This window comes from Macrobrachium rosenbergii, chromosome 15 (assembly GCF_040412425.1).
Source record: "Macrobrachium rosenbergii isolate ZJJX-2024 chromosome 15, ASM4041242v1, whole genome shotgun sequence".
Classification (NCBI taxonomy): domain Eukaryota; kingdom Metazoa; phylum Arthropoda; class Malacostraca; order Decapoda; family Palaemonidae; genus Macrobrachium; species Macrobrachium rosenbergii.
In genome coordinates, this window is record NC_089755.1 from 17,398,422 (window position 1) to 17,422,999 (window position 24,578).

A 24,578-nucleotide genomic window follows, 5' to 3' on the forward strand; every position below is an offset into this window, starting at 1 on the left:
GCTGAGTTTCATGGCTGAGGCCACCACCAGACCATGGCCGAGTTTCATGGGCTGCGGCTAAGAGTTTCATGGGTCATAACTGAAAGTTTCATACAGCATTATAAGCTGTGTAGAAAACTCGATTGCTCCGAAGAAACTTTGGCACATTTTTCACTTGTTTGTATTTAGCTTCACTGAACAGTTGGCCAGAGATGATATAATATTCAAGTCGAAGCCACACATACATGCACACGTACGTGCACACAGCCTCTCCATCTCTGACATACATAAAATCACATTAAAAGTGAAACTGTCATTTTCTAGGGATGAGAATTATCTTGATTTTCTCTCAGGTAAAATAAATAGAGGAAATGAAGAAACGTCCTGCAAATATATTTGAAATGGAGAGTCAGTTAGTGTTCCATGTAACAGGGTTTTAGTTTGATAACATCACTCCCCAAGCTGAGGGAAATGAAATCTCTCTCTCTCTCTCTCTCTCTCTCTCTCTCTCTCTCTCTCTCTCTCTCTCTCTCTCTGAATGAGAGGTGTTATAAGTTAAAGTAAATGAGAATTACACAAAGGCAGACGGAATCTTCGACGTGTTTATATAACTGTGCTAATAATAATACACCCACGAATAGCAGAACTCTGGCATTGTATCACAAACCACCATGCGCCCAAATGGGTGGCCACAGGGAGAACATCCTTAGTGCAGAAAGACAAGAACAAGGGAAATATAGCAAGTAACTACAGGCCTATCACCTGCCTACCAATAATGTGGAAGTTACTAACGGATATCATCAGTGAAAGGCGATACAGCTACCTACAGGATACAAACACACACCATCCCCCACCAACAGAAAGGCTGCAGAAGGAATTGTAGGGGCTCAAAAGACCAGCTCCTGATGGAAAAAATTGTAATGAAGAATATAAGAGAAGGAGAACCAACCTAAGCATGGCCTGGATTGACTACAAGAAAGCCTTTGACGTGATACCACAAACGTGGTTAATAGAATGTCTGAAAATATATGGGGGAGAGGAAAGCACCATCAGCTTCCTAAAAAATACAATGCGCAATTTGAATACAGTACTTATAAGCTATGGGATAAGACTAGCAGAGGTTAACATCAGGAGAGGGTCTTTCAAGGCAACTCACTGCCCCACTACTCTTCGTAGTAGCCATGAGTCCCATGACAAAAGTACTGCAGGAGATGGATGCTGGGTACCAACTCAAGAAAGGAGGCAACAGAATTAACCATCTGATGTTCATGGACGACATCAAGCTGTATGGCAAGAGCATCAAGGAAATAGAAACCCTAACCCAGACTATGAGGATTGTATCTGGGGACATCAGGATGGAGTTTGGGAAGGAAAAATGCACCTTGGTCAACATACAAAAAGGCAAAGTGACAAGGACTGAAGGGATAAAGCTGCCAGACAGGAATAGCATCAAACACACAGATGAGAGAGGATACAAATACCTGAGAATAATGGAAGGAGAGAGGATATAAGACACCAAGAGATGAAGGACACAATCAGGAATGAATATATGCAGAGACTTACGGCGATACTCAAGTCAAAACTCAATGCTGGAAACATGAGGAAAGCCATAAACACATGGGCAGTACCAGTAATCAGATACAGCGCAGGAGTGGTGGAGTGGATGAAGGCTGAGCTCTGCAGCATAGACCAGAAAACTAGGAAACACATGACAATACACAAAGCACTACACCCAAGAGCAAATACAGACAGACTATACATAGCACGAAAGGAAGGGAGGAGAGGGCTATTATGCATAGAGGACTGCGTCATCATCGAGAGCAGAGCACTGGTGCAATATCTGAAAATCAGTGAAGACGAGTGACTAAGGAGTGCATGGGAAGGACTGATAAAAGCAGATGAAGACCCAGAAATATACAAACAGGAGAATACAAAATAGAACAGAGGAATGGTACAACAAACCAATGCATGGACAGTACATGAGACAGGGGAGAACTCAAGAAGGAAACAGAAGGAATGCTAACAGCAGCACAAGATCAGGCCCTAAAGAACCCGATATGTTCAAAGAACATCTCACCCATATGCAGGACGTGCAATATGAAAGATGAGACCATAAACCACATAGCAAGCGAATGTCCGGCGCTTGCATAGAACCAGTACAAAAAGAGGCATGATTCAGTAGCAAAAGCCCTCCACTGGAGCCTGTGCAAGAAACACCAGCTAGCTTGTAGTAATAAGTGGTACGAACACCAACCTGAGTAAATGATAGAAAACAATCAGGCAAAGATCCTCTGGGACTAAGGTATCAGGACAGATAGGGTGATATGTGCTAGTAGACTAGATGTGACGCTGATTGACAAAATCAAGAAGAAAGTATCACTCATTGATGTGGCAATACCATGGGACACCAAAGTATATGAAAAAGAAAGAGAAAAAATTGATAAGCATCAAGACCTGAAAATCGAAATAAGAAGGATATGGAATATGCCAGCGGAAATTGTACCCATAATTACAGGAACATTAGCCATGATCCCAAGACCCCTGAAAAGGAATCTGGAAAAACTAGATGCCGAAGTAGCTCCAGGACTCATGTAGAAGAGTGTGCTACTAGAAACAGTACACATAGTGAGAAAAGTGATGGACTCCTAAGGAGGCAGGATGCAACCCAGAACCCCACACTATAAAAAAAACCACTCAGTCGAATAGGATGACTGTAATAGACCAAAAAATATATTATTATTATTATTATTAATCATTATTATTGTTATTACTGGGAGAATAAGGCCAAAATATAGCTATGAAATTATTTATGTACAAATTGTGCTTTTAATTTTTCTCTCTTTTATCCATTCCCTGTCCTATTAGTGGCCTGTGTTCACTTAATGTTATATATATACAGACGCGTAACTAGGAGGGGGGGTGGGGGCAAGGGAAGGCACGTGCCCTGGGCGCCGAACTTAGGGGGGCGCCAAAATGAGCCTGGGGAACAATTTATGCGGTTTACAAGGAGCTGTGAGAGGAAAAAAAAAAGTATTTTGTATCACTATCATATACATATATATCATAAAGAGAAATTGAAACGGCATGAAAACAGTAAATGGCACCGTCAGTCCTTCACAATTTGGAAAGAAGCTGAGAGAGTTTTAGTCACAAATACAGGTGTCAATAAAACACTGCAGACGCAAATAGAGAAAGAGAAAGAGCGATGGCGGCAAATTCTTTGTAGGATCTTACATTGTGTCAAATTCTTAGCTAATCAGAACTTAGCTTTTCGGGGTCATAATGAGAACATACGTGATGATAACTGGAGGGTCGGACTGTGCTTCTTATTCTTCCGTTCCTCCCTGAATCCCCTTCGCCCAATTTCATTTTCAGCTTCCGCGATGAACCTCATTGCAATCAGCATCCCAGGTGCCGGAGGGTCCGTCTTCATTGTGCCATTCATTGGAGGACTGACAGTAAACATTTCTTTAATAGACCTTTCAATGTTTGAGTGGGGGAAATACATGTTATAACATTTCTCAAAACATTAACATCTGGGATACAGCATTTTTTGTAAAAGTATTTTCAAAAACTCGACAAAATGTTATCTTTTGGGAACACTTTCTCGAAGAACGTCAGTCACTCTCAACCTCAGAATGACTTGTGACAGAGGTGGCCTCTGGTGTCACTCTCTCTCTCTCTCTCTCTCTCTCTCTCTCTCTCTCTCTCTCTCTCTCTCTCTCTCTCTCTCAAAGACACACAAAGGCAAACAGTAATACACAGAAACAAAGATGAAAAACAAGCTAAGGGAAAAGGAAGAGCCTGACTGTGAGGGAACTGACTTTCGAGGATTCCCGACAGGAATATTGAACGGGAATCAGGGAATAGGAGCAATATAAACTCTAATGTCGTTGCCATAAGGAGGCTGGGAAGTATTCATATACATTAAAGAGATTCTTTATCCTTAAGCCCTGAAGGAAAGTCTGAAAGATTGATAAATATGTAAGGTGTGGAGATTTATACAAAAATACTTCCATGAACACATACATACTCTATATACATACATCATACGTAAAGTGAATTCTGCTGACATACAGAGAGAGAGAGAGAGAGAGAGAGAGAGAGAGAGAGAGAGAGAGAGAGAGAGAGAGATTTCCTGATAAAGGCTGATGAGACTCGACTTCCTTCAGGCATAAACTGATTCCTCATCATGTGTCCACAGCAGCCCTCGGCAGACGCCCCTGCCATGGCTGCTGGCCTGTGGACCTCATTCTAGAAGGTCAGGAACCTGCCCAGAACAGAAAGACATCCATATAAAAAGGGAAGCCTTTTTACATGACAATGCTCACAGATTACTTTGTTAGCATAATATATATATATGCAGTATATACAGTATATACATATATATACATACAGTATATATATATATATATATATATATATATATATATATATATATATATATATATATATATATATATATATATATATATATATATATATATATATATATATATATATATATATATATATACGACAGCAAAATAGTTTAGACAGTCATCACAATAATTATTATTGTAATCAGAGTAATAATAATTATTATTACTATCATTATTATTAGTGACTGCTCTCTGGCGTGACATGAATACCCCGAGACCTCTTGAGCACCGTGTGACACACACCGACCCCTTCATACTAGGCAAGTGATATCGAAGACCCCATCAAAAATGCACCCACCCAAAAAACACCCGATAGCAAAGGCTCTTTAATCGAAGTCTAAAGGACTCGAGATATCGTCACTCAGCCCCTAAAATGGGACGCCTTATCTCTTCGGTCATTGGGCTCTCAGATGAAACACCTGAATGAAAGAGAATGAAAGAGGACGAAAGAGAATGAAAGAGAACGGAAGTGAATGAAAGAGAATGAAAGAGAATGAAAGGGAAATGAAGTGAATGAAAGAGAGCCAAAGCAAATGAAAGAGAATGAAAAAGAAAGAATGTGAATGAACGTGAAAGAAAGGGAATGAAAGAGAACGAAAGAGAATGAAAAGAAGCTATGAGTGTTGACAATACTCCGGATAAAACCAGCCACTCCCTAACAGACCGAGGTCCTGAGAATATCATTCTGTGGGCAACAAGCATCAAGGGAATTATATGAGCATCATCATTTGGTGAATAAAAGAAAGAGACACCAAGTGAACCTTATCCTTCTCTTTCCTTCTTGTTACATTCACATGTTTTCTTAGGAACAACTTGAACAATACTGTACAGCTCTTAGCTCATGATAGCTCCTGCTGCTGTCACTTGCAGATGTGCCTTGGGATGTGACCTGGAGTCCTGTGACTCCTGTCTGTCTGTCTGTCTGTCTGTGCGTTGCCTTCTGTCCCTCGATCTCGTCCAGGATCCTTTGAGTCCCTCCACGGGATCCTGGGTAATCCTTTGCCTTCTTCTCTTCAGCCGAAGTCTGAGAATTCTCAGCAATCCTTCTCTCTCTCTCTCTCGAGGTCCTTCAGCTGTGCAAGTAGTTTGATCTTTTGACCAGATCTCATGAAGCCTGACTTCTCCAAGAACTGAGCCTTTGCTGATGTTCTCTAAGTGTTCTGTTTTCCGCTGTTGCAAGTAGTGAGTCTATCACTGTCTCTTCAAATACTCAGCACCTTTTGTGTGTGTGTGTGTGTGTGTGCCGTTACTTTTGTGTGCTAATCTGCTCTGATCGATATTCATACTCGATTTTTATCCCAAAAATGCAGTTGATGCATCATTTCTGTCGTGTGTGTTTACAGTCCTTTTCTGTTCCTTTTTATACAGATCCTGAATCCTCTCAGTCTTCCCCACGTAAGGAAAGCCACACCCCACCCAGAATTATATAAGCCCCAGCATTTTATGTACTGTATATGTGTGTATATATCAACAGAGGATTTCAATAACATTGAAGGTTCAAAGAGAATATTCTTCATTTTGGTTCCCTTGAAGATGGAGGAGAGACGCCTCTGAAACTTTGGAAGTAAAGAGTCTCCTCTTTTGAACCTTCCTTATTATGAGGTCAACTTTGAAAGTAATAACTATATACACAGTGAATTTGTGTTGTCTGAGGTATAAGTGTATATATATATACACATATATATATATGTATATATATATGTATATATATAATAATATATATATATATATATATATATATATATATATATATATATATATATACATAGAAGGTTCTTCTGATGGAAGCAAAGTGTGCGTTAGAATTTGTTGCGAGGAGGATTACTAGTTTACTGTGAAATCTAGGCTAACACAAAAGTGTTTGTGTCCTATTGGCTGATTAATACCTTTATCGACAAAGTGACTGGTGTTGACAGATGAACAGGGATAGTGAAGAGAAACTGAAGGAAATATTGAAAGAATCAGAAGGTTTCTGCAAGAAGAGTAGCTTTAGAATGAATGGATGATGGGCGAATGGATGATTTGTTGAGATATTTGGATGATGGTTGAAGGAGAAAGTGACAATGATAGTGATAACTGATTTTCATGAATCAATGAAGCAGCACAGCAGGAATCCTGTTAACAATATGGTTTCTGTTCTGCTGACTCATTGTCTCCCCTCCTTGTGGAGTCCTCTATCTGATGAGTCTCCAGATGAAGGAAGAGCGATTCACAGTAACAAGAACACACTCCAGTCCATCTCTTCTGTCAAGTTGCTTGAAAGAGGAATCAGCGGCAGAGAAGGTCCTTATCAGAGTCACGTTGCCTGGCTGAGGTGTGACAAAGGGCATCATGTCGTATGATCTGGATTCCAAAGTGACAAGGAGATAAGGCTACTAATTAGGGACAAGGCCTTATGCCAGCTGCTGGCGGGCACGCAGATATAAAGCTGGGTGCCCTCAACAGGCGATCAGTTCCCCTGCAAGATACATTGGTCGTTGATGGCTGCTTCCAGTGGTGCCCTTCGTGAAAAGACTCCTGAGGATTGCATCACCTACCCTGAGGAATCTTCTTCCTTCCTTTTCTTAGTCCCTCAGAGTCAGAATCAGCAGTCACAATGGTAAGAGATTCTGGCTCATCTTCTTATCACCCTCTAGCCTCCACTAAGCTGCATTCTACATACACCAACATTCAGTTGAAGGTTATAACCAAAACTGCATCATGTACACAAATGCAGCCTTGCAACAAACAATCACAATTATGTAGCTGATAAGGACACAAGTCTGATAAGAGGAGGTGCCACTGGGTGAGGGAATGCCTTCGTGATAAGTGCATCTTTTACGAACACAGATATATACAATATATATATATATATATATATATTGATATTTCTTATATATATATATATATATATATATATATATATATAAACTATATATTGTGTGTTGTGTGTGTGTGTATGTATGCATGTATGCATGCATATATGTATCAAGTTGGTACCTATCTCTCTATCTATCTAATATCTATATGTCCATTTATCTATATTATTATGCAATGTAGTAACTATTATTATCATTATTATTTTGTTGTTATTGCTATTATTATCAACGTGAATAACTAGTTTTGAAATAAGCTTCAATACTATGGATTTGACCATCAAGTTTGTTTTATCTGCTTGTGTGTGGTAATGTGTTTGTGTGGTGTGTGCGCGTGCAGTGGCGTTCGGGAAATAAGACAGATAGGTGAAGAGGGCATCAATTACAATATTGATTACGAGCAAATGAAAGGAGTGGACACGACAATAGACGATTACTGTGAGACCTCGCATTGGGAGGAACTGATCATTTCATTGGTGCTGCCTCCTGGGTGAAGGAAAGGATGAAGGAAAATGACCTCTCTCTCTCTCTCTCTCACAGTCGTTCACTTGGGAGGAGCACAAGTGGCTTGAAGACCCAGCAGACCTTCTCAGAGAGAGAGAGAGAGAGAGAGAGAGAGAAGAGAGTGAGAAAAAAGGGTGTTGGAGATAAGGAACTATTTGTTTCTGCCTTCTTCAACTGGGAGAGTTTTTTTCATTATGGCTGACGAACGGGAAGGATTGTTTCATGACCACCATTGAGACAGACAGATGGAGAGATAGACAGACCTGTCAGACCCTCCTACAATCAAATTCCCTCATCATAACAAATCAGGAAGAAGCATTGTTGCAATACCTGACGTTATCGCTTATCACAACATTCCTCCTCCAAGCTTTCTAAAAATGAAAGCTAAGGGAGAAAGGTGCTTGTTGTGTCCCTGAGAGTCTAGTGGATGATAGAAAGACGTTTGCTTTCTCTTATTGTCCTCTTCTTGACAGTTTGAGAAAGAAAAGTATTACGATCTCGCCTCTCGAGATCAACAGGTTCTTTAAAAAGAAACAAGCAATTGGGCTGAAATGACTGACGAGAGGTGACAGACAAAGGAGGGAGGAGCAGAACAAAACCCAAAAAGTTACCTTAAAATTAATTTATTTACAAAGTTATATACAGTACATATTTACAGATGAGTCAATTGGTTCAATTTAGGAATGGGCATTATTACAAGTGAATTAATCACTTAACAGGAGCAGCAACAATTAACTGGTCAGTAAAACATTATAAATGACGAGTCAAAAACATAATAAACATTAGCAGCACAAACACAAATGACCAGCACAATAATTACATTACACAAATTCAGAACATAGAACAAAATAAAAGTCAGAACAATAAATGATCAAATCAATAAAATAAATGATCAAAACCATAAAAATAATCAAATGAGTCAGTTACCAAAAATACAGTTATTCATAACAATATAGGCAAAATTAAATACATCAAGCATGACCAAAAACGGGATCATAAACAAAATCAACACAGCAGGGTTAACATAAAGATAAAATCATGAAAAACAACATCACCAGACGAACTCAATAGAGGCCGTCAAAACAGAGAGCTGCTTTAGAACACTGCAGGACAACTCCGACAGAGTCAGAAACGACAACCCATCTCGTCCTCAAACAGTCTCTGACGTCATCCTCCAGTACCGACGACCATGACAGATGGACACGGCAACCATCTCGTCCTCAAGTACTCTCCGCTGGTCTGCTGCCTGGACCTGACTCTCAGGTACGGATACCTGCTGCTGATATTCCAACTGGCTCGCTGCTACCTTGGACCCGGTTCGTTGCTACTACGAACCTGACTTGTTGCTGTACGAACCTGACTGGCGAAGTCTGACACCATCAACAGACGTCAACTCGCCAGCAAGAAAAACAAACACAAAGACCAGCAATTAAAACAAACAAAAACAAAGGAAGCAACAACCCACTAAGGGAACAATCGGCAAACGAGTTTGAGAAAACAAGGTCAATGTCAAGGTTCACCAGATGAGCTCCAGTTCAGTCTGAGAGAGAGAGAGAGAGAGAGAGAGAGAGAGAGGAGAGAGAGCATTGTGTATCCACTGACCTCACACAAACACACAGAAGAGAGGCAGTAGCAAAGGTCTTTATCAGAGGAGTCACGTGACCTGGTCGAGTTGCACATCATATGATGAGGAGTCCCCAGTGATAAGGAGATAAGGGACAAGGTCTCATGTGGCTGATAAGAACATGAGCCCAACAAGTGTAAGTGTCATGACGATTGTGGAAAGTTTCGGGAGGTCACAGAACACGGTCAGCAGGAAGTAAATGTGGTTTTGAAGGAGACATAGAAAGAATAAAACCACTCAGTGATGGAATAAGGACATGGAAAGCTTAGGGAAGAAGAAGAAGAAGAAGAAGAGAAAGAAGAAGAAGAAGAAAGAAGAAAGAAGAAGAAGAAAGAATGAAGAAGAAAGAAGCAAGAGAGAAGGAAGATCATGTACAAAAATGCATGAGGATGGATCAGGTGGCCAAGAAGAATGTGAGAAGAAAAAGAATAAATATAATAAAAGTGTGGGAGAAGGTGGGGAAGGACTTTGGAAGAATAACAAGTGTCTCAACAAGGAAGTCAGTGCAGAGAGAAAGGTGAAAGAGCAAATGGAGTCATCATATAAATAGGCAAGGGACAAATTCTGTCTGGAAGGGAATGAATCCTGAGCTGAGGGAGTGATCATTTGAAGCTCTGCTGATTGGGGAGAGACAGAACAGGGCAGAGATCAATGAAATAAGACTTTGAGGGGTTGAGGTCATTTGGAGAATGCCTGTGGAAGTGGCTGTTGAGGATGTAAGGAGGGAAATCAAGAGGCTGAAGAATGGAAAGGCACCAGCAGTTGATGGGATTACAAATGAGATGGTGTGTCAGAGTGATGAAAGAGTGATTTGGTAGCTGACCATGATGTATAAGGTATGTCTGGAGAAGGAAAGGTCCAAGAAGATTGCTGCAGCATTGTGGTGTGGTTCTTACCACAAAAATCTGCTGGCACTAAGCTGGCAGGAGAGAGAGAGAGAGGGACACCTCTTGTGTAAAGAAACATGAGAAGAACATTAGGGAACATGGAGGAATAAGTTTAGGATGTGTGATGTGGTGGACTGGTGGGTGTTTCAGTGCCCTGTGGAAGGAGGTATTTCTCCTCCACTTTAAAGGAACACTAACTGAAAAAGTATCTGTAGGAAAGAGAGTAGAGCAGGAAGAGATCTAGAAGACAGATAAGTTTGTTTAACTTAGTCACTCAACAGAAGACTTGCCCTTGATTCTAATCCTACCAGTGAAGAGTTAGTTAGTTATAAATGATTTGTTTAACCAGACAAGAACACAAAGGAAGGGGAGGAAACACGAAGGAAGCATCGATGTTTAGGGCTATTATCTAAAAAGGAGACAGATAAGGACAATACATTTATTTAATCACTGAGATGAAGAATAAATAGTAATACAGTTATGACTGAACACAAGTAAGACTGAACACAAGTGACCTTTCTCTTTGATACAAAATCACCTCAATTCCCAAAGAAAATACCATCCTGTATCAGTTGCAAAATCTTGGCACAACTTGTCCCATAGACAAATCATGTCTCTAGATCCTTCTTCTCAAAGTTTGTTACACAATTCCATTCATTCCTGCATCTGTCACATCACAACACTAGCGTCACAATGTTTGTGGAAGTTTCATTCAAGTTTAACAAAGTATTCAGTCACTGTTTTGTCATGTATGTGAGAGCTGGTTTTAGTTACATCAGTATGTCACAATTGGAAATTCATTATTTCTTGTCATGCTGTCAGTTAATTCATCAATTCAAAAACATAATATGAGGTTTATTTTGTAGTTTTGATGCGATTTTGACAATTTGACCTTCACTTCCGACCCAGTCGTTTCCATCAGTGATGAAGGACCCAAATGAAAACCATTTCTGTAGGGTAAGGTTGGGTGGCGTTTCGGTAAATGTAAAACCCCTAACCCACTCCTGCTGGGACCTGGCACTTTAGATTAGGTTAGGTTAGGTTAGGTTAGGTTAGCACTGTGTGTCCTGCATTTCACAATGGTTTCCCACTGTGGTCGCGTGTATAGTTCTTTGTAAAGGTGCTGTAATGTAATGGATTAATCAGACTTTTTGTCAATTTAACTTTTGGAAGTTAAATTCCTCAAAATCACATCAGAAATGAAAAAGTATACAAACAAAATGCCTAATTTCCCAGAGGCAATTAAATGAGAAATGTGATCAGTCTAAAAGATCAAATGAATGAAGTCATTCAAAAAAGAAAAATTAGCTCTTTGGTGAATAACTGTTGGAGTTCCAAAATATTCCGACTATATTCTGTTGTCATTGTTTTCAACAATGACTTACATCTGATGTTGCACTTTTCATAACAGTCTGTTTGGGTAAGCAGTTTCAGTTCCTATGGGTCAGACCTTTGAGTGTTGATATCAGTGAGCTGTAGGGGTTTTATTTTTAGCACTAAAGATAATCTAATGGAAAATCAAACTTGTATCTGCAGGGTCACTAATTTTTCTTTTCTTTTCAGACATCCAGTCCCTGAAGTGTAAGATTTGCTGTAATGTGTTCAGTGAAGACCACTGCCCGAGATCCTCCCTTGTTCCCACTTGTTCTGTGGCCCTTGCATTGATGGGCTCATCTCAACCCAAAAGAAGCAATGTCCTTCTTGCAAGAAGGAATTCAAAGCCAATTCAGCTGAAGATTTCACGATTATCAGAGAACTCCTTGGTTCTGAAAAGCAACTTTCATCCAGTGCCCGCAGTATCAAAGACTAAATCCACAAGACCAAAGAAACCCTTCCATAAGGTTATTCAGGATTTCAGGAAAATGTTATCAGAAATAGGCATTGCTATTTTCGAGGAAACAGAGGCTGAGGTTAATGACCGCATTGAAAGCAACAATAAGGTGAGAAAAGGTCTTGAAGAATTTATTCAAACGCTGGAAGAGATAAAGCTTTCAGTAAAGAGACTAATCAATATTGGCGAGATAACAAATTGCTGATGGATAAGTTGGATATTGTTAAAAGAATGGTACGACGAATGAAAGACTCTGAAGACAAATTGGAAGCAGCAACAGACTTTGCTTCTGCTGCAATTCCCATGGGCGAGGCCGAAAAGGGTCTTCATGATATTGATGAGACAGCCAATGAAATTAAGCAGCTTCTTCAAGAGAATAAAGACAACATGAAGCAGGTGAGTTTGCTCTCTCTCTCTCTCTCTCTCTCTCTCTCTCTCTCTCTCTCTCTCTCTCTCTCTCTCTCTCTCGCCTGGTTCTAACGCTGCTCATGAAGGGAATCAATGCCTCTTTACTTAACTGAATCACTCATCCTTTGGCTTAAGATGTCTTCAGAATATTTCCATACTATCAGTGAAATCTGCCCTTATCAGTGAATTTATAGTAACACTTCTTTTTTATTTAAATAGCTTTCCAATTCAAGGGATCCTTCCAGCCTTATTGATATTTTTGTATAATAATTTCAGCCATTTTAGTAGGTCTATTGATCAGAATAATCTCTGTAATCTCTTTGTCGTCTTCTTGGATTTGTCTTACAGGACACTCTCAAGATGAAAATAAATTTGAAAAATGCCATGGAAGATATAGAAAAGAATGACAGAGGAAGAAGAAGAAACAACAAGAGGAAACAGATCAAGAAGAAGAGGGAAGAAGGACAAGAAAGGAAAGAGACTCTGTTGTGAACATTGCAGTAAGTTCATGAAGTCTTTTCTTATGCAGAAAATAAAAAGGTTAAAAAATTGTCCTGAGAAACATCTATTCAATGAACTTAAGATAAATGTAACTGAATGAGATGATAAGTCTGATTTGTTTCAAACAACTCATTACTTTACAAAAGCCTATCCTAAGAGGCAGTGCAATTTCCAGACACTCCACATAAGAAGAAGAGTTCTCCTCTCCACTTGTCTGAGGATGCGTCTGGATCTCTGGAGTGCCCCTGGTGGGGAAACTGTCCATTCTGTGCGTATGTGTGTGTGATGTTCCCAACACTTCTGCAATCTCCCTCAGAAATCTTGTGCATTCTTTGCTCATTTCCAACTTTAAAATTCACTATTCCAATCCATAAAGTTATTCTGCTTACTATTCAATTCTATGGTGTTGGGGAGTGATTCATCAACCATTGTCTTCCTCTTATTCAAGTATGATTTATGATTTGGCAGAAATCAGGACAAGTGAGGAGATCCATGCATTCCACGCCTTGCACTGGACACCCTCTCTTCAGATGCCACCAATCCCTCTGGCACTAACACCCATATGGTACCACTCCTGCAAACCAACAGCACTTGTCCCCTGCCATAGTATTGATCACCACAAAAAGCACCTTCTGACACTTGAAGTAGCACTTTGGAGTCTTCTGTGTCTGGCATAGTGATGCCCTCTGGCCAGTCTCATTCTGTTTGTGCCTTCCAGAGGTCTTGCTCCTCTGGAGCCAAAGGCACTTGTGGTAGACACCAACCCTTCTCCTCTGATGCTAGGGACTCTAGATTCTCCTGCCCATAGTCCATCATGTGCCTCACAGAGAAAAAGTGACAGATATTCACCCTCTAGACATTCATCTGATAGGCTCTAGGATCAAAGGGTACAGTTTCTCTGTTTCTGATCAAGTTTCTCCTTGTGGATGTACCACACCTGCTAACTATGGTATGGCTCTGCAAGAAATTGACCCTCAAACTAGGGTTGATGGTTCTCGAGACTCTTTGCTGGTGACCCTTCTTCAGACTGCATGCATAGAGAACCTGCTCTACAATTCATCTTCAGCTGCAGAAGACGACTGTCCTTGTGCCCTCACATTCAGCTGCTTTGGTTACAGGTCAACCAGAATTATTATTCCTCCTGTCACATTATCAATTTTCACTTCTGCTGATGAAATGAAACCTACTTCTGGCCAAGTCTCGTCATACTTCTGCTCCACCTTCACATCCCTTTTGTAGTTTTAAGACGCCTTTCCGGTGAGGCACAAGGGCCCTGGAACAGTCTACCCTCAAGGACCTAACATGTGAGAATGTGCTTTTGCTAGCTTGTGTTTCAGCCCTTTGAGTAAGTGAGCTTCGAACCCTATCAAGTTTTATGACCCATTCAGAGAACTGGCAGAGCATTGACTTCTGTGCCCCAAGATTCATAGTTAGGACACAAATAGCTTCCCTCATCCCTATTATTTGTTGCATAAACACAGAGAGAACAGTTTTTTTTCATCCCTGGGGTGCTCAGTGGCCCTGATGCACGATCAGATGGCGAGAAAGGGAGGCTTATCTTCTTCTGTGGGGTGTCTGGAGGTCATGCTAACACATAGAATAGGTTACAATACAGTAAATGTGTTTGTATTTGAGAGCATGACTCATTTTTCAAAAACATGCAATTTTATTGCAAAAAATAAAAAATTAACAAAATTCCATCTCTTTCAGTTAATTAACTTAAAATCAAAGTGAAATATCTTTTCTATTAAGCAAAATAACTTCTAACCTGAACTGGCATGAGATTTCCAATCAAAGAAACCTTTCCTCAGGTGGCAGACCATCAGAAGTCCTCATGGTCACTTGAGGAATGCCCAAAGAGAGATCATTGCTGTGATGACCTTCCAAGGGATACAGAGAGTAGCTCCACTCAGAATGAGTCCAACAACCAAGTGTCTGTGAGTCATCTTGAGGAAGGAGTTCTCCCACCGAGATGCTTTGTCATAGAGGTAAGCTTATTCCTATGAGCATATGGTAGGATTCCTTTCTGTCTCACATAACCCTTTAGGAATCATTGTACAAGTTCACTATTATGCTAGGAATTTCGTAATTTGAAATAGACATCATGAACAGTTCTTGATATGGAATGTGAATCCAGCACTCACTGACCCAAGTCAAGTTTTATGGAGAAAAGAGAAGGTGCTGCAACTCAGGGTTTTGAATGTGCATGGATGTGGTTCAGAGGGTAAGAGAGGAATAACAACAGCTGATTGGTTTAAGGAGAGAAAGAAAGCAGAATGTTTGACACTGAGTAAAAGAGACAAAGGTGAAAGGGTACTGTGTGCAAACATGGAAAGGACTGCAGCAGATGTAGATAAGAAAATCATTCCTGCATAGGCTGTGTGGAATAACTCATGTTTACAGATGATAGAGTACTGATGAGGGATAGTGAAGAGAAACTACAGGAACTGGTGAGAGAATCTGTAAGTGTTTGCAAGAAGAAAAAGTTTAGTGTAGATGATGCTGGGAGAATGGACGGTCTGTTTAGGTATTCTGGAACAGACATATTGGATGTTGGCAGGATGAGGGGACAGGTGAGTCACAGAATAGGTGAAGCAAGGAAGGAAGCAAGGAAGCATGGAAGCAAGGAAGGAAGGCAGCATGATGTGTGCAAAAGATAGGGAGGAAGCTCATGCTATCTATGGAAGCCAAAGTTGGATAGTGTCCAAGTACTGTTGAGCCAACTCTCCTTTATGGAAGTGAAATGTTAATGCTGAATATGAATCAAAGAAAAAGGTGGAAGCTGTAGAGGTGAATTGTCTGTGTAGTATGGATGGATCATTGTGTTTTGAGATAGTTCAGTCATGTGGAGAAATGGAGGAGGATGACAGATTTTGTGGAGAAGAAGAAGAAGAAGAAGAAGAAGAAGAAGAAGAAGAAGAAGAAGAAGACGAAGAAGAAGAAGAAGAAGAAGAAGAAGAATGGGAGCTCAAGACAGATAGAGTTGAGTGGTGCAGTGTCTGTAAGCATTTAGTTGCACTACTGATGAGCCTTAGGTGTAGGAGGAGGAGAATAAATAGCTAATAATATTGTGAAAGTTTTCTGCACAGGGGTTTCATTCACAGTAGATTTTTTACTTGATTTCTTTGTCATTTAGCGTTTTAATTAACCTCTTTTTCTTCTCCTTCCTTTGCTCTTCTTCATCTTCTTGTCTATGAAAGTAGCTATTGATGCAACCAATAATAATATAAAAAATAAAGATAATCATTTTTAATCTTATTATTTTTATTATTGTTCTAAATATCCTCCTCCTCCTCCTTTCCTTCGACAGCTTGAGTCCTTGATGCAAGGGTGTCCTCCCTCGCCTTCTTCCCCAGCAAGGGCGTTCCTGGAACTGGCATATAAATCCACCCACCTGGGGAGGGTCATCATCAGGGTCACAGAGAACGGCATAAAGGGTCTCAACTTCCTGTATATGTGTGCAGGGGGGATGGGGCCTTCTTATGCCAACTCTCAGGTCTTAGGTGTAAGGTGTAAGGGTATGGAAGGTGAATTTATTGAAATGGGACACTACGCGTCCCATGGAGGAGGAGGCACATCAACTCGTGCAGTGTTGACATCGAGGGAGGATTGGAAGAGGGAGAGGGAGAGGGAGAGGGAGAGGGAGAGGCAGAGGAAAGAGACCAATGAAGTGACGCCATGGAAGGCGGGAGATGTGAGGGGAGGCGATTCATATGAAGACGCCTCCGAATTTTGGATCGTCACCAGAGATGACCCCCTTTGGAAAGATGGACATCGCTTCGGGGTGGTGGAGGAAGGAGGACTGGATGTCCTTCTAGATGCCATCTCGAAGTATCCAGACATTACACAGGTCAAGGTGGCCAGCTGCGGCCTTTTATTTTCCTTGTGAGTTTTTCTTCCGATTGAGGTTTGGAGTTTGATTTTAATTCATAATAATTCCCCAGTAAAGATGTTCTGAGTGCTTTTATACGAGTTTCATTGTATCGCCCTATTATTATTATTATTATTATTATTATTATTCTATATTGTTTCTGAAAGAAAGAGATTAATTCCACGATGGTCAAAACACAACAGAAGACACAAAGAAACATTATTTCTTTGACCTTTTCTTCAGCCCCGTATGTGCACCAATCACGATGCTAATTCTCACCCCTATCCCAGATGGCAAAAGGCTGCTTTTTTTTTTTTTTCTTTACAGTGACGATAATATTATAGGTCTTTCTTTCTCGCGAAGTGATCTGTTAACTTTTCGTTTCTTTTTGACGAATAGTTCTTTACAAAGTTCGTAGTTCTTGTTATGGTGGCCTCCTGCTCGCTATAAATTATCAAAATTATTACAGTTCCTATAAATTTTCAGAGCCTTAGACCAGCCATAGCGAATCCCCTTTACACACATCTCGTGTAAAAATAAAATTAATATACTGTATATACCAGATCCAGGTTGTATGAATACCCTGATTTCTTATGGAAAGGATTTATTCTTTCCTTAAACAAACTCTTCTTGTAGGCAGATTTTCAAAAAAAACAATTATGACTTCAAAAAGGGTTGTTAAACCCACAAAGTCAGGATCCTCAGCAAAACACTGTACACTCAAAGAGGAATAAGAAAAACCCGAACTTTACTAAAATAAAAATATTTATTATTGAAATAAAGAAAGCCGTAAATGAGGGTTGGGGCTAGAAACCGCATTCACGTACAAAAACAAAAACAAAAACGCAAGCATTCCCCCCCAATCGCCTACGCTAACATGCATACTGATAGGAGGAGGAAAGGTCACAAAGGGAGAAAGAAAAAACAACAAACTCACGATGGCGAAAAAACACAAACATACGACAGTAGAAGGCAAAGATAGAAAAAACACCCTTAATTCTAATTATAACAATCAAAATACCTTAACCTAACTTACAGTAATAACATCAGACTCTTGATCAAATCTTGCACCATAAGCGTTGGCTGTACCTTCACAGGTACAGGTCTAAAATATAGACGCAGACGACGAATCATTGAATCCCCACAGTTACCAGGAAGCAGCAAAGCTGAATCAAGCTGTGGCACTATGGACCTGCCGCAAAGCAGACGAAAGGGGCAATGACAACGGCAAGACTCAAAAAATGGCAGACCTCTCGCTCAGACAACTGGGGTAAAACTCCTCAGGAGACGAAGATCCTACATACACCCCCACCTCCGGAGGCTGAATCACAACAACTCAAAAATATATGAAAATAAAAGAAAATTATCCCACATGGGTGTGTTACCAGTAACAAGCGAAATACCCGGCGGTGGGGAAAAAAGAACAGCCCAAGCCTTCATTTAACGGCAAAAGGTGAACAAAAGATAAAGTTTAACAGTTACGTTACTGGGCTAAAAAAAAAAGACTTACGTTAACTTTTCATGATATTCTTCATTGGCGGGGTGGGTAGAGCTCTCGGCTAGCACGCTGTTGGCCCAGCGTTCGACTCTCCGACCGGCCAATGAAGAATTAGAGGAATTTATTTCTGGTGATAGAAATTCATTTCTCGTCATAATGTGGTTCGGAATCCACAATAAGCTGTAGGTCCCGTTGCTAGGTAACCAGCTGGTTCTTAGCCACGTAAAAATAAATCTAATCCTTCGGGCCAGCCCTCTCTAGTAGAGCTGTTAACCAGCTTAGTGGTCTGGTTAAACTAAGTTATACTTAACTTTTCTCTCTCTCTCTCTCTCTCTCTCTCTCTCTCTCTCTCTCTCAACATACATACATAGGCAGCGGTAACATGAGAGAAAGGGAAAGGAGACAGCCTCGAGGAGGTAAACCTCACAAGACATCGAATTTGACAGCCTGCAATCATCTCATCCTCAACGATCGAATTGAAATGAAAAGATATCACAGGCAAAAGGGATGAAATCACCAAAGGGGCAGTGTAGTAAAGCCCAGCCACAAGAGACAGAAATGGAGGCCAGGGAATGAAAAGGAAGGGAGTAGGGCTTTACTCCTCAACCTGATAGATTATCTTGACTTTACTTCACTTCCACCCCCAGGTAGGCTTTCAGCCTGTCAGTGGGGTCATTCGTCTTCTCCAGTCTCTTCTGTCTGCAAATATTCCATCTCTTCTTCTAAGGTCTTCGATTGTTGGCATGTTGTGCTTTGTCAGGATCTCTTCCTCCACTCCATCCTTCCAGCGCTTACGAGGTCTACCTCTCGATCTCATTCCTTCCTTCAGGTATCCAGTGCCATCTTCTCTTTGCAACTCTATTTTCATCCATTCTCATTAGATGACCCAGCCATCTCTGCTGGCCCTTCTCAGTCTTGTTCATCACAGGTGCCCCTGCTGCTGTTCTCCTAACATTCTCATTTCTCATTCTATCTCTCCTTGTTTTGTTTATTATTGTTCTCAGGCTTTTCATCACTGAGGCTTGAACCCTACTTCTGTCTTTACTTGTCATTGTCCAGCTCTCCGATCCGTATGTCATTATTGGTGTTAACAATCCGTCGAATAGAGCTTTCTTCACTTCTCTCAGTACATTCACATCTCTCATCATTGGATAAAGAGCTCCAGAGCATCTGTTATATTTCGTGTCGCCCTTATAAACACACATCCTGGATAATTGAATGAGTCGGTGTCCTTTATCTCAGTGTTCCTTATCGTGATGTTTGTTGGCGCTTGAGGTTTTTGCTGACTGTTAATATTTCTGTTTTTCCTATGTTCATTCTTAGTCCCTCTTCTGTTAAACAATAATTTAAGCATAACAGTGCTCCTTCTAATTCCTCTTGGTAATATGTCCAAAAAACTATATCATCTACAAAAAGCATAATGTCTCCTGTAGTGTTAATTCTTTCTTTAAAGTCCTTTATAACTTTGCCAATGTCATCGATGGACAAGAGTGGAGAAAGTACACTTCCTTGTTTGACACCCGTTGTTACACTAAACCATTTATCATTTTCGTATCCGGTCCTTACATTGTTTACGCATGGTTCGTATGTGCTCTTTATTGCAGCCCCCAACCTACCATCCAGTCCACACACCTCTCCTAAACATCTCCACAGTTTGTTTCTAGGTACTGAGTCAAATGCTTTTTCTAGGTCAATAAAAGCTGTATACAGTGAACTATAGTATTCCCATGACTTTTCTATCACAAGTCTCAGGATGAATATGAGATCTGATGTGCTTCTATCCTTTCTGTACCCATGTTGTTCTTCGCCTGACTGACGTTCGATGATACGACGTGCTCTCTTTAACTGAGGTTCGATGGTACGACGTGCTCTCTTTAACTGAGGTTCGATGATACGACGTGCTCTCTTTAACTGAGGTTCGATGATACGACGCGCTCTCTTTTCTCAAATTCTCTCGTAGAGTTTTGCTGCATGACATATGAGTGTTATACCTCTATAGTTTTCACACTTACCAGAGTCACCTTTACAGTAATATATCTTCCCCAAACTTCTGTGACTTTACTCTCTAGCCAGAATGATAGAATTAAATCATGTAATACCTGTTTTGCCAGATCTCCTCCCTCTTTAAACAATTCAGTTGGTATATCATCATACCCAGGGCTTTTTCCATTTTTCATCTCTCTCAAAGCATGATCAAACTCTTGATATGCAATGACATCTTCCATATTTTCTTTATTAAATGGAAAGAAGTATTCTTCGTCATTTCCCTCTTCCGATGTTATGCTCAGTAGGTTGCTGAAACCGTTGGTCCATTTTTCGTTAAGGTCTTGAGCAATGCCAATGGTGTTTCCATAGCCGTCTTTTACATTATATTGTTTTGTTTTCTCCTTCCTGTAGGATTTTACAACTGCATATATCTTTTTCTCATTTTTCTTCAAATCATCCATCAATTCACTTCCTAGTTCAATCCACGCATTTACCTGTGATCTTCTCTTAATTTCTTCTGTTTGATTTCTAAAGAATACATATTCTTCTCTCGTCTGCTGGTTTCTTTGTTTCATCCATTCCCTGTTTCTTATTTTTAATTTTTATTGTTTTCTTTACATCTTCGTTCCACCAAACTGTTCGCCTTTTCCTAGTGGCCCCCACATAGCCTACCTACAGCCAAGTTCTTCCTCTCCAACTTCCAAGGCTCTTTCTTTGAGTGCTTCCCATTCTCGTTGCTGCAACTGCTGAAGTTTCTCAGTAAACTTACTTTGAAATCTCATCTTAATGTCTCGATCTTTTAGGGTTTCTGGTTTTATAACTTTTCTTTTCTCTGTTTTCTGAGCACTTACGGAAGGAATGTTAATTTTTCCTATCATCAATCTATGATCAGAGTCCAGGGAAACTCCTGGCAACACTTTTACATTTTGTTCGAGCCTTTTATCTGATGTGACCACATAGTCAACGACTGATCTCTGATCAAACTGCCCCGTTGTTTGATTCCATCGATATCTTGTATATCTGTGCGAATCCTGGCGTCTGAAGAAGCCATTCATGATCTTTAAATTATTTCTCATGCAGAAATCAATTAGGTTTTCACCTTCGTTGTCTCTTGTTTCTTCTCCGAATGGACCTATTTCATTTTTCTACTCCTTTCTGTCACAACCAACTCTGGCATTAAAATCCCAGGCATTAAGTTAATGCCCTCTGTTTGTTCCTCCAGTTGTAAATCCAAAAGATCCATGGAGTTATGTTTCTCTTCTTGTGTGTGGCCTTGTTGTGGGACATAGATCTGATGTACATTATAGTTTTTATTCTTTATCCTAACTGTGCAACTCAGAAGTCTTTTTGTATACAGGGGCAAGACTGGTTCCTACAATCACAACTACACCATGTTTTCTAATTCTAGCATCTACTCCACAGTAGATCAGTGCGTATCCGTCCCCAAGTCTTGACCAGCACTTTTACCTCTATGTCTGGTTTCAGCCATTCCTAACAAAGCAAGTTTTCTCTCTTTCATCATATCTAGTGTTTCATCTTCCTTATTATTATAAGTGCCAACATTTAAGGTACCACATCTGCAAGTAACATTCAATTTGTCCCTGCCGTTTTTCCTAAGACGATTCCAGTTTCGTCGCTTATTTTTACGTCTGACAACTGACCCTTAGTTTCTCGAGCAATAAAACTTCAGTTAGCGGCTCGCTAGGCCTGTCCTAACCTATCACTGAATATACTGTCAGTGACTCAGTCGTTTGGTCCACGGCCCCTTATTTGATACATTCAGAGCAGCCCTACGAGAATATTTCATAGGGCCTCTCCCATCCGCCACCCAGGGGACGTGTCTGGTATGAGTTTTCTCTCCCCCAGACTGATGAATTATGATGAAAGCAAAAAGTAGAAGTAGGAGTCTTTTCTCAATCAGTATAGCAAGCGAGTTTTTATAATACACACAACACTAACCACACCTGAAGAGATACACAGTGGCACTTCCTAAAGCAATACATTTGAAGACATACACCAAATGTGTCCACTCAGGAGTGAGCAGTCATATGAACACAACTCTTCTTTGTGGGTAAATTTTTTTCTTTTTCTTCTTTGTCGTCAAGAATAATACGGTGAACTCATACCTTTACCCATACCCATGTCCATACTATACCCATATCTGACCCATAACCATACCATATACATATCCATATCTGTACCATACCCATACCTATACCCGTACCATTACCATGCCTGTACCATACCCATACCCATAACGATACCCATGCCCATACAAATATCCATACCATACCCATATCCACACCATACCATACCCATATCCATTCCATACTCACACACATATCCGTACCATACCCATACCCACAGGTAAATCAACCCTACTAATAAGAGTCAGCAAAAGTCTATGGGCATCACCAGCCCCTTTTACCTTCTGGTGTGCAAACAGACAAACAAACATTTCAGTTTCAGTATTATATTGGACCATCCGTGGCCAGCTGGGTCACTTTTTTTGTTTATTACATTATTAACAAAAGGTCCATACCTATAACTAAACCCACACACCTATACCCATATCCATATCATACCCATATCCATTCCATACCCATATCCATAATATACCCATACCCATACCCACATCCAAACCATACCAATACCCATATCTGTACCATACTTTACCCATACCCATATCCATCCCATACCCATATCTGTACCATACCCATACTCATGCCCATACCATACCCATACCAATGCCCATATCTGTACCATACCCATGCCTATACCCATAACTGAATCCATTCCATACCCACACCCATACCCATATCTGTACCATACACTACCCATACCTGTACCATACCCATCCCAATGCCCATACCCATATCCCTACCATACTCATATCGATACCATGCCATTCCCATACCCAAATCGATACCCATACCTATATCTGTACCATACCCATATCCACAAGTGAATCAACCCTACTAGTAATAGTCACCAAACGTCTATGGCAGCACTTGCCCCGTTTACAGGGACGGGGGAGGGAAGGGGTAAAAAAAAAAAAAAAAGTGTACCTTACCTGTAGTTTTACCAGACGACTGAGCTGATTAACAGCTCTCCTAGAGAGGGCTGGCCCGAAGGATTAGACTTATTTTACGTGGCTAAGAACCAATTGGTTACTTATTGTGGAATCCGAACCACATTATAGCGAGAAATGAATTTCTATCACCAGAAATAAATTCCTCTAATTCTTCATGAGCCGGCCGGGGACTTGAACTCGGGCCTGGCGAGTGCCAGTCCACAGCTCTACCGACTCGCCCAACGAAGAGCTTGAAGAGGAGGGGAAGGGAGGAGGGAAGATGGGTGGCCAGGGGAGGGGGCAGGAGGAAGGGAGGGAGAGGTGTAGTTTTAGTATTATATAGATAGATAGGTAGATAGATAGACAGATAGATAGACAAATAGAAAGGTAGAGAGATAACTGAGGGAAAGTCAGTCAGCTTCTCCTGACTTGAAGAAAACGGCGTCTCTTCTGATGCTGTGAGCAGTCCGTACCTCAGCGCCAGGAAATCTGAATTTTGGGAGCTACTCTGAATGGCCTACTCTACCTTTGAAATTCACTATTTCAAAAAACAAACCCGGAAAGGCACCCCTCCAGAATACGAGCTTTCAGGAAACTACGTTTCATGGCCGTATCTTTTACCGTTATTGCTTCACAGGTATGTTAGGACCCCCATCCTCTCACCCACCCACCCTCTACCACATCCCCTAACGCCAAAAATCGATGTCTGGATCTCGGAACGGCTTAACGATTTTGTTGAACTTTCACGATTAGGGACCTTAGTGGGAAGCCTCTACAGCCAGAGTTTCTTCCCAGTCAGTTGAATATTTCAGAGTTATAGAGGGCCAAAGTCAGGGTTTTTGCATACTCGGGTTGCTGGGCTTTACTAAACGCCAACTACCATGGCGGTTGATATTTCATATCATCTTCATGAAAACATAGCATCAAAACTAGCAAATAAGAATACTCACTAGTATTAGGAAAAAGAATAAACGAGGAATTTGTTGAAGGCAAGATTGAACTTATTTCAGAATAGGTGACTGAGGGCAGGTCGGCGCTGGAGTCAGTTTGGATCGAGAAGAAGATCTGGTTCATCCAGGTCTTGGTTTGCACTGAATCAATGGTCAGCTTCATGCAGCAATAGCTGATATTATTGACATC

At 40.7% G+C, this 24,578-nt stretch overlaps 1 protein-coding gene across 1 annotated transcript; it reads left to right on the forward strand.

The window, feature by feature from the left end:
* The first annotated feature begins 14,862 nt into the window (after positions 1–14,862).
* Positions 14,863–16,973, forward strand: LOC136846384 (uncharacterized). Its single transcript, XM_067117183.1, has 2 exons — positions 14,863–14,998; positions 16,321–16,973. The coding sequence occupies exon 2, from the start codon at positions 16,333–16,335 to the stop codon at positions 16,897–16,899; it is 567 nt and encodes a 188-aa protein (XP_066973284.1). The 5' UTR covers positions 14,863–14,998; positions 16,321–16,332; the 3' UTR covers positions 16,900–16,973.
* The last annotated feature ends 7,605 nt before the right edge of the window (positions 16,974–24,578 follow it).

What these genes read in the sequence shown, in the direction of transcription:
- LOC136846384 (XM_067117183.1), top strand. Translation starts at nt 16,333, where the DNA reads ATGCAAGGGTGTCCTCCCTCGCCTTCTTCCCCAGCAAGGGCGTTCCTG.